The following is an 11,664-nucleotide window of genomic DNA, read 5'->3' on the forward strand; positions in this document are numbered from 1 at the left end:
GGCTACCACATGATGTCTAGGGCAAGGTGACCGCGTGTGGCAAACCCTGAAGGCAGTAGGAAACCCCCCCCACAAAAAAAAAAAAAAAAAAAAAAAAACTACCCTTAGAACCCAATTTTCTAGCCTGAATTATACCCCGAAATAACCCAACAGCCACTGGAACTGTGTGCGTGCAAGGCGTGAGGCAAGGAAGCTACTGACCAGGAGGGCATACAAAAGGAACCAGCTGAAGAAGAGAAAAACAAAGAAAGAAGGAGAAAATCGATCTGAAGTTGCCAGATCCAAAAAATAGAAGAAGGAATAAGGGTGGCGAAGCCACAGAAAGAAAAATTGAAGAAAATGGTCGCAGATACTTGACCACAAAAGAGAAAGGAGAAGAAGGAATAAGGGTGGCGAAGCCACAAAGAAGCTACTGACCAGTTGGAAGCCAATGTCAGAAATTGCCCAGCCGAAGAAGAAGCCCTAGCCAGAAGCCCGAATACACACAGTTCTCCCTCATCAAATAAGCAGTTATTATTGAACCTTAGAGCCTTAGGGACAACTACCCCAAACATTACAAGCCACTAGCCCCATTACAAGTCTTAAAGACCTTCGGGAGCTGCATGTGAGATCTGAGTCCGAAACATCTGTGGTTTAGCATTAAGAGAAAACAGTCCTAACATCCCCTGTGAGGAATGAGTGACTGAGTGAACCCAGTGTTTGGCCTAGGATTGGGTGATCCTGACAAGCAGATGTACTGACTAGGGAAGAAAAGGGGGGCGGCGGAAGTTCAAGGCTGCCTAAGGCCGGATTGCACCTGATCTCGAGGGGAAGGGTGGTTGAAAATATAGCCTGTTCTATGTGTTTAAGTTAACTATGTGTCTTATTTGTTTATGTCATTTTGTTTTCTTTCCTTTTGCGTCAGAGTCTTGAGTCTAGCTAGGTAGAGTCGGTCAGGGGAGTAACCAGGCTCGAATTCGACTTATTTCTTTTTGTTTGTCTTCACGCTTGAGGACAAGCATGTGGTAAGTGTGAGCAGTTTGATAAGTCGTATTCTAAGCCTTGGTTACTGGTCAGTATGCCGTGAAATGCATGTATTATCTGCAAATGCAAAACAGTTGCTTAAGTGTGCAGGATTGAAGGATCCAAGTCAGTACGTGACGATTCGAGTGACGCAAGTGAAAAGGGCGCCAGGAGGGTGCGAAACTGACCAGGATGCATACCAGATAAAAGGCTCGAGATGGAGAAGGAGGATAGCTGGGATGATCATTGACAAGGGCAAAAAGGTCAAAACGCGGGAGAAGTCTACCCTAAAAGCAAGGGCAAGCCTCCCTATAAAAGAAGCCACTTGGAGAGAGAGAGGAGTCGGGAAAAAAATGCCCCTTTAGAGTCGGTTCAGAGTTCGGTTCGGAGTTTGACAATCATACTTAGTAGAATTCTCTCTAGAAGATCCATCCTTCAGCATTATCCCACCTCTCATTCCTCGCCACAGCCATGGTCACTTGACGTCCAGAGTTGCCGGAGAAGTCATCGGTCCACCGTTCCAGCCAGTTTTATTGTAGCAGTATAGTAGTATCATCGCCCGGAGTGGCAAAAACAATCTTAATCGCTTTCTTAGTTTAAAGTTTAATGGTTTTCATCATTTAAGTTTCTTGCAAACACTCATCGTTGTTGCTCTTTTGAAGTACCTTGTTATTTTCCAACATTCACATTATGAAGTTTCTATTTCGCATGTCACTTTGGTTCGAGTTTGCTTCATTCTGCCTAGGAAAGTTAGATTTAGTTATTGCTTTCAATTCCTAAGTGTTTTCTTATCGGGAGTTGTTGATATCGTAAGTTGCAGCTATGATTAGCAAGTTTTCATGCATGAGTTTCCTTTCTGCGCCGTGAGTACCACCTTGCATGTCATTCAATAGAAGTAAAGTTACAGTTTTATCGTTTAATTTAAGTTTAAGCATTTTAATTAATGGAATGTGAGCTTGAATTCATGAATCTGAAGTTTTAGTTATGGTGTCTGTGTTCATATGATTTTTGTCAATACTTGGTGAGGAAGAAAACGTCAAAATCAACTTTAATTTGGACCACTTTTACTTTCAAGTTACTTTTGCTTTTGTTCCCTACTTTTCAGACGTACAATCTAGACCTGTCAGAGAGCCCCAGCCAACAAATATACCTTGTAGTCTAATTTTCCCTTTTTAGTAACTGTCCACTTTTCATATGTCTCTGATACACCTTGTCCCCTATTTTCACGAACACTCCCGCATGTCTGTTATTTTCCTGCCTACTAGTCAGTAGAGTACTACCTTTATTTCCTGTCTAGGTAAAATCTCAACCCAAGCGTGGTAGCTAACCAAAACACCCAGGAAAGTCACCGCAATTCTAAAAACGTGTCCATCCTCGTGGGATTCGACCCTTACCTCCATTATACTAGCCAGTAGAAGTGGGTTGAGGAAACTTGTTTGAGGCCAGGTCCCGGTTATCGTACCAACGACTCAGCTGGGTCGGGAATCTCTTCCTGATCAGTTGAAACACTCAAATTTCCACATACGGGAACCGTGAGGGAGACAAAACCTGATCGATCAAGGAACATTGGGAAGCCGTTTTGAGAATCGTCCGGTATCTGAAGGGAACCACCGAGCATAGACTTATGTTTGGAAAACATAGACATATGGAGATACATGGTTTTACTCATGCGGATTGGGCAGGAAATCCTAATGATAGTAAGTTGACTGCCGGATATTTTACCTTTGTAGGAGGTAACCTTTTGACGTGGAGAAGCAAGAAGCAGAAGGTGTTAGCACTTTCAAGTGCAGAAGCAGAATTCAGGGGAATCAAGAGTGGACTAATAGAAATTCTATGGCTACGGTGACTTATGACTGAATTGGAACTTCAATCTGTCCTTCCTTGTAAATTATTCTGTGATAACAAGGCGGCTATCAGTATCTCCGAGAATCCGGTTCAACACGATAGAATGAAACATGTGGAAGTAGATTGGCACTTCATAAAGGAGAATCTTAAGGAAAAAGTGGTGGAGATACCATATGTCAAATCTGAAGACCAACTGGCGGACATCTTGACAAAGGCGGTGAACTCGAAGTCTTTCCGAGAAGTATTACGCAAGCTAAGTATTGGGAACTCTATTACTTAGTATTGGGAACTCCGTTACTTAGCTTGAGGGGGAGTGTTAGAATGAGATCACATAAAATCAGGAAAATAACATGTAATTAAATGGGAGAATATTTTGCCTAGAATAAAGTTGTAAATTAGGTTTACCTTTTATAGAGATAGCTAGCACTATAAATATGTAATCTCCGTAGTATACCTTTCATAACATAATAAAATGAAGAATCAACTTTTTCTTTGAAGAAATTATAGTAATTTAAAATTTATATTTGGCAGATGCAGCTTTCAATCGTCTCAACTTCACCCCCTATTTGCCAATGTACGTACATTGCATTTATTTCAATTTTGTCACTCTCCTATTTTCCAAAACGCCTCTCTTCCCTCAAAGAAACACACACACACACACGTTTGAGGTATATACTTTGGTTGCTCAAATCTTGTCTACCACTACACATTACTAATTTGAATATCAAGCCTAATGGATAGATCTTCCCATCTCTATCTCCTCATAACATCACTCTTACTTCTTCAATGTGTGATTGATTATAGCTCAGCCAATTCGAATACAAACATAGTTCGTTCTTCACTTATTTCCTTCAAATCTCGAATATCTTCAGATCCCCATAATATATTGTCCCAAAATTGGAGAAATGAGAGCAATATCCGTAATTGGATCGGAGATAATTGTGATTCTCACTCACTATCACAGGGTGACTAAGTTGAATATATCTTCCATGGGCCATGTCGGAACCATCCCACCTGAAATCGGGAATCTTTCTTTTCTCATTTCTTTAGATTTGAGCGAAAACTCTTTTATCTAAATACACGATAATTACCCAGTCCCCAAATCATAATCTTATTTTGACATTTGTTGTTGTCTCACAAAATTAGTCCACCTCAATTTTATTCACTTATGAGCAATCTTATTCTCTACTAGCAATATTCTAAGACTACATTTGTTTGATGAGAAAGTAAAGTTAGCGGGGAAAATAAAACCTAGCTAGAAAAATGAATGCAGGGAATATGATACCTAAAAACACATTATGACTATACTTCTTTCTTTGAATACACAATTGGACATAAATATCATCGTACAGAGGTGATGGATTTTGATATAAAATATGACACATTTGGTATTGCATATAGAATGAGAAACGTATTACTTTTATTTTATATACGGAGATAGATCCAAAAAAGTGCATTAATATAAAGAAGCTTGGTCTCATTTATTTTTATTTATTTAAAGAAAAACTAGAAAACTACTCCCTCGGTCCCACATAATTTGGGACACTTTGACCCGGCAAGGATTTTAAGAAATCTAATGGAAATTGAGTTGAAAAGGTGGGTGGGATGTGGGTCTTACTTTTAAAGTACTATTAGTTTTACAATAAAATGTGAGTAGAAATGAGTTAGTGGAATATGAGGTCCACTACCAAAAATGATAAAAGTGAAGTGTGTCAAATTATGTGGGACGACCCAAAATAGAATACTGGGTCAAATTATGTGGGACGGAGGGAGTATAATTTTCAATACACTAACTCATTACATGAACCACAACTCCTTACACCTACATTCTATTGTAAAAATGAGATATATCTTCCATTAATTTTTTTCATCTATTTCTTTAATAAAGTAAAATAGTTTTTTTAAATTCATGCTGGATTAAAATGAGCCTTTTGATCGTTGCACAGGGGAGAGTAGATTCAAAGTAGACGCCATTAAAGTTTATAGTTGGCATAAGATAATGACTCCACAAAGACTCTTGAAGTCAAGTGTGCTAACTCTATAAATCTACACTTTTTCTGCGCTAACATAATACGGAGTATTAATTATTCCTCTTCAATTGCTATCTCTTTACTTTTGCTATTAATACCTCTCTGTCTAGTAAAGAATCTCCCTGCCCTTAATTTAGGAAGAAATAACATCTCGGGTCGTGTCCCAAACTTCACTGCCAATTGTAGCCTGCAATATCTCGACCTCAACTACAGCAATTTAATCGGGGAAGTTCAACCATCTCTGAAAAGTTGCAAACTGCTGAAGGCCATGGAGGTTGGAGGCAACATGTTGGAAGGTCCTTTCTCATGCATGCTTCCATACGCGTGCTTGTGTTGCACGACAACAGATTCCATGGAGAAGTGAGATGTAACAAGAGCTGGCCAAATCTTCAAATTATCGACATAGCTAATAATAACTTCAGTGGTAATGTAGATTCTGATACGGAGTTAGCCACAACTCCAATTGTGGAGACCACGACGTGTGAAACCAGACCCGAGGAAGAGGCCGGAGAAGCAAGAACAGAGGAGAAAGCCGCAGAGTTTGTGACAGCAGACGAAGAGGAAATTCCAGCTGAGGGTCCGAGGGTAAATGAGTGACCTCAAAGGCAACCGAAACCGGTGGTGAGATATGGGGACTTCGTCTCGCGTTGAAGAGGCAGAGGATGCTTTATTTTTGTTGCTTAGTTAGTAGTGGTTATTTTGATGTTTATTTTTCTTTATGGACTGATTTAATTAAATATTTGAGTCGAGCCCAATAAGCTCCTTTCCAGGTTTTCTTGGTGATTCTTTCCCGGATCGCAAAAGAGAGTCGAATCATCTAGGGTCCTTAGAACATAAAAGGGAGTTGTGTTATGCATTGATCAATCAAGAAATAACGTATTTTCCCAATTTTTGCCATCTTCTTTATTTTTCACAACCCTAGTTTGGAGCTGATCCCGGGGAAAGCCCGAGACGTCCACCTTTATCGCTTCGCCGTCGATCTCTCGTAGACGCCGAGACCTTGTTAAGGGAGAGCACCCTTAACAGATTCGTTGAGGTTTTCAGGTTGGAGACAAATGATGAGAGATACCGTTACAAAGCTGAGTTACAAAAACCTGGCTTTCGAGGATCCAATCAATAGCTCCACGGGCTACAAAGAAAAGGTATCACTAACCATCAAAGGGGCAGAGCGGAATCTTGTCAAGATTTGGTCAGACTTTACATCCATCGACTTATCTTGCAATAGTTTCCAAGGAGGCATCTCTGACTCAATTGGTGAGCTCAACGCACTTTATCTTCTCAACTTATCCCACAACAGTCTCACCGGAACAATCCCTAAATCATTGAGTAACTTGATGGGGCTTGGAGCATTGGACCTCTCAGTGAACCAGCTAACCGGGAAGATACCAAAGGAGATAGCAAGGCTTACATTCCTTCAGGTGATGAATGTTTCCCACACCAAGCTAGTCGGAGAGATTCCAATTGGCCCTCAAATCCAAACATTCCCCGGTGATTGCTTTGAAGGAAACATAGGTTTATGTGGTCTCCCTCTCAACATTAGCTGCATAAAGCCTCTTGCTTCACCGCCAAATGCGAAATCAGATGGGACGACAGAGATTGAGTGGGATAATGTGTTTGCTGCTGCTGGTTATGTTGTGGGCTTCGGAAGCTTTCTATGGGTGCTCATATTTCGCCGAAGCTTCAGAGAGAGATACTTTGAGAAAATTGAGGATGTTTATGAGAAGATAGTCAGCCTCCGCAAAAAGAAGAAGCGAAGGGATGTAGGAAGAAGAGTTGTGAGAAATCAAGCCCGAAGACAGTAGTGGCAATAAAACTACTCCCTCCATCCCACATAATTTTACACACTTTGACCCGGCACGGGTTTTAAGAAATGTAATGGAAAGAGTGTTGAAATAGTTGGTGGGATGTGGGTCTTACTTTTAAAGTATTAGTTTTATAATAAAATGTGAGTAGGAATGAGTTAGTGGAATATGGGGTCCACTAACAAAAATGGTAAAAGTGAAATTGGTAAAATTATGTGGGACGGCCCAAAATGGAATACTGGGTAAAATTATGTGGGACGGAAGGAGTATCTATTTTGATTCTATGTTGTAGTATGGTTTTCCTTCTTTTGCATGTGTTTTTCATATCCTTCAGTGATTGTGTGTCTACTTCTTGAGTTGAAATAAAGTTCTGCTGGTATTGTCTGTTTCTTTATTAAGGATAATAGTTTTAAGTATAGTATTCTTAGGGGAGTGATCAATTGCTAACTCATCATTTAATTGCTAACCACAACTAATTTAAAACCACAAGATTTTAGAAAATGTGTGGTCTACAATTTGTCACATGTAATTTTCGTTTTTATTAATTAAATCGAAAAAGAAAAAAAAAACTCCAAATTAGGGTTTTGGATGAAAATGTCAATATAGTGTTCCGAAAATATCAACACAATGTTTTGAGAATGTCAACACAATGCTTTAAGAATGTTAACCTATTGCTTATATTAACATTCTATATGTATTATATTGACATATTTTGTATAGTATGTTGACATTTCTTGTAACAGCCCGCCCTCCTAGGGTACAATAAATGCGGCGGCTGCTACCCAAAACCGACTCGAAAGAAGTAAACATAGGCTAGGGTTTCATTTAAAGAGTATTGACCACAAGAACTGAAACAGATATCAGAGTATTAAATGCAACAACTTAACCTAGAAGAATAAAGGAAGAAGGATTTCATAAAAGGCGATCAAAACTTAAGAGAATGACATAGGTTTCAAGATAACGTCACGAGAAAAGTATAAGGCCTCAAAAACGAAGAAGAGTGCCAATCAACCAAATCAATATCAGAGTATTAGCATAAGCGGAAAACGACCAAGAGAAAAAGCATAGCTATGTATGGAGACACAACTACACTTAGAGTTCAACATATCCATTAATTAATTGAGCTGCTCAACACCCGCCACCGCTCGTCATCATTCAACCTGCACATAGGAAAAACACATGCAGAGCTGAGTATTTTGAAATACTCAGTGAGCTTGTTGCCAAAACATTTTATTCAAAAATTATGCCACCCTTACCAAGTGAACTCGAGTTTTAAGCAGTTAAGAGAAATATCACGAGTATCACAAAATATTTTCCATAGACTGGCCAGTCAAAATAACTCCCCATTTTCTCATCAAATTCCACAATCACATATCACAATCTTTCCATGGTGCGACGAAAGCGTGGCCACGCTTTTCGCCCACGAGACCGGCCGACTAGCTAGGACGGCTCCCGATCCCCTCGTGTACACAGCCTGGTAGGGTTTGCGGCCCAGACTCAGACCCGAATTCGTATATCATATCCATAGCCCTATAGCCCAATGGAGCGAACTCACAAACTAGGCATTAGGCACACAATCTCACAATAAAACAAACATAGGCATGGCATAACAGTTAAACCACCCTTATAGCTCCGATAATTATCTTTGACAAAATAAAAGAGAGTTTTTGAGAGTAAAGCCCACCTCGACTGCTTAGATTTCAAGTAGTTTCGCTTTTCCGTTATCTGGCTTCGCAACCGAGGTTTCACCTTTAAATTCACATAGGCACATATTCACAAATTAGGTTCAATTATAACTCTTAACTTATGCATGTCTCGTTACTTCCCTCTTTCCCATCGATTCACCTTAATCTTCATAACTTATAAATTTCAAGTCACACTCATCATAAATTACTAATTTCAAGTCACGCTTAGCATACATATATTTCTTAGCATCTCAACCCTAGATCTATCATCATATGTCATACAAAAGTATTTAGCCATCAAGCACGCACTACACAACACACACTTCAACACACACTCACACACGGCACACACACCTCACACACTCTCGGCACACACACACACATACATGTTCCCATATCCCTTCTTATCCCTTTTTCACTCAATTAATATGCATGAAGGTTCAAGAACACCGATTAAATCGGTTGGAAGAAAAAGAAAAGAAGGGGTAGAAGAAAAACAACATAACTCTTAAGAAAAAATACCTTTTTAGAGAAAATAAATCGGTAGAAACAAAGTAGAGACTTGGTTCTTCAATATCCTCGGATTAAACTTCGATTTCTTCTCAAAAGATGAAGGATTTGTGGAGTAAAGTGGAAGAAAATTGAGAGAGTGAATGGGGGTGAAGTTTTCGAAAATATGGGGGCTAGGGTTGGGGGTTTTGGTTCTTATTTATAGAGTCCAATGAGATCTTTAGGTAATAAGAATAGAATATTTGGTAATATCTTTTGCCTTATAAATAAATAGAATAAAATAATATTGTGGAGTAGGGAAGAAGAATTAACAAAAATAGAAGATGGCAATATTCTCAAATTTTCGAAAATTAGGCTAGGGGATTAGCCATGGTTTTGTTTTTGGTATTTTTCCATATAGAATAAAATATCATGGAGCAAAATGAAAATAAGGAAAATCCTCCATGAAACAAGGTAGGGGCCGATTTCTATGCCTTTTAAATAAGGCATGGATTTTTGAATATTGACTAAAACAAAGTAAGGCAAGATCTCTTGAAGTATGGAAAGATTTGGTAGAATAATTAAATTCTAGGTATGGAAGGAATCAAACAAGGGATTAACTAAAATAAAACAATTCCTTCCTTCCCAAAATTAAGTGATTTTCGAAAATCACTAAGGTAACAAGGGGGCTCGATTTTTACATCTCTAAACAAGGAAATAATTGGCTCTTGGAATTTAATTTGGGTAAATATCCCAAGGATTAAATAAATTCCGGAAAAAATAGAAATTCTCTCTCCAAGGGGTCTAGGGTTCGAAAATTACAAGAATTAGGGTGATAAGTATTTATGGCAATTTTCTCTAATATTCTCACTCACCCATAAACAATTAAATTACCACATAAATCACACAAATAAATAAATCACATGCCACATCATTAAGTCAAATAGTTTGACTTTTCAAACTTTCACACAACCCTAAACTTAATTCGACCATATCACCTCGTGAAATAACTGCATTCTCGATGCCACGTCATCAACAATAAATTCTAGGGCTCAAAAATTAGGGTTCTAAAATCCGGGATGTTACATTTCTGCTTGTACGAAAAAATTAAAAAATTTCGAATTTTTTTTCAAATTTTGACGTCGGAACATATGCATGTATGATATCGTTGGAATCCTTATGAAATTATCTTTAATTTGATAATGTTATATGAATTTAAAGGTTTGAGATTTCTTTTAAAAGTTAGTTATAACTAAACATGTAGTTAATTGACATTAATACCCCTATTGATATTTTTTGGAATTAATCCAATGGCCTTATTGACGTTTTTCGTTGATCGTACTGACATTTAAGGATTAATGATCTAAGCCCTTAATTTGAATATCTAATGACTATTATTTAGTTGTAGTTAGCAATTAAGTTATGAGTTAGCAATATAACACTTCCGGGTATTCTTATTATTTATATGCTTGTATTAATGAAACATTAGTTGAAACTTCTCCAAAAGTTGGTCCATTCCATAAAATTAGACCATTTTTGCTATCTGATGTGTCTCGTAAACACTCCATCCGTTCCAATAATATGAAACATTTGCTTTTCGGTATGAAATTTTATGTAGTACTATTATTTTGTGAGTTAATGAAGATAGAATAAAGTAAGAGAAATGAAAATTAGATATAATGTTATTTCTATTTTAGAAAATGTTTCATTTTTAATGAGACAATCTAAAAAGAAAAACGTTTCATTTTTAATGGGAGTGAGAGTATAAATCACTACTATTTTACGAATTTTTACTCTTCCCAACAAGATGAACCAATTTTCTCATTACAATAATTCAATTTAAATAAAAAAAGGTTAAATAATCAAGGTTAATAATGGATTATAGTATTATAGTAATAATAATAGAGGATGATACAGTAAAATGGCTATTATAATTTCACATAGCTTAAATATTCAAACATCAAAATCGCTTATTCTAAATAGATTTGAAACATCGATGATAATTTGTGATAAAATTTTATAGTTTAATAAAAAAAATCAAGAAAATATTTCCTAAAAGGGATTAATTTCGTTGACCTTTCGAATGAGGGATTAATTTCGCTGACCTTTTGAAATATGAGTATGAGGCATGCGAATTTTTCGGAATAAGAGATTTTCGATTTTTTATGCATTTTCTCTTCTTTTTACTTATTATTTCATTCCTAACATTTATTAATTGACCAAATTACCCTCTATCACGACCGCACTTCCTAAGGATAGAAAGCTCGGTTGATCGCGACTAGGGGAGGATGAAAGAAGCGGGGAAGAAAGGGGGAAAACGGTGGCACAACTGAACTTGAACTGAAATAACTTAGAATAATATATATCAGAATGCATAATACAAGGAGTGTAAACTCGACTTTTACATTGCAGCGGAAGAGTCAAGAGCAGATGGCATCGTGTATGGAGACACGACGCATCCAAGTACTATTCTATCGAAGGATCTTCATTTGTCTGTGCTCAACACCGCCCGCCGTCATCACTGCTCAACCTGCACATTTTTAAAACATATGCAGGGCTGAGTACTTGGTGTACTCAGTGGACACGTGCCGAAATATATTTTACTGAAAAGGAAACTGGTTTTGTCAAGCCACTACTGAGTGAGCTCGGGGTTTTATCTTAAAAGGCCTGAGGACACTAAAAGCATTTCTATATAAAAACTGTGACTGTAGTCTATTTTTCCTGGAACAAATACCATATCTGAAACTGAGTGAACCGGGTATGTATGGGCTGACCCCACTTACAAACCCGCATTCACTAATTCCTGGTGAA

The 11,664-nt window shown here is 37.8% G+C and overlaps 1 protein-coding gene across 1 annotated transcript; it reads left to right on the forward strand.

Moving 5' to 3' along the window:
• Positions 1-5,932: 5,932 nt before the first annotated feature.
• LOC148931939 (receptor like protein 26-like) lies at positions 5,933-6,679 on the forward strand. Its single transcript, XM_089064960.1, has one exon. The coding sequence runs from the start codon at positions 5,933-5,935 to the stop codon at positions 6,677-6,679; it is 747 nt and encodes a 248-aa protein (XP_088921086.1).
• Positions 6,680-11,664: the final 4,985 nt, after the last annotated feature.

Source organism: Salvia hispanica, chromosome 2 (assembly GCF_029641045.1).
Source record: "Salvia hispanica isolate PSC_SH4W2 chromosome 2, Shi_PSC_v1, whole genome shotgun sequence".
NCBI classification, from domain to species: Eukaryota; Viridiplantae; Streptophyta; class Magnoliopsida; order Lamiales; family Lamiaceae; genus Salvia; species Salvia hispanica.

What these genes read in the sequence shown, in the direction of transcription:
- LOC148931939 (XM_089064960.1), top strand. Translation starts at nt 5,933, where the DNA reads ATGATGAGAGATACCGTTACAAAGCTGAGTTACAAAAACCTGGCTTTC.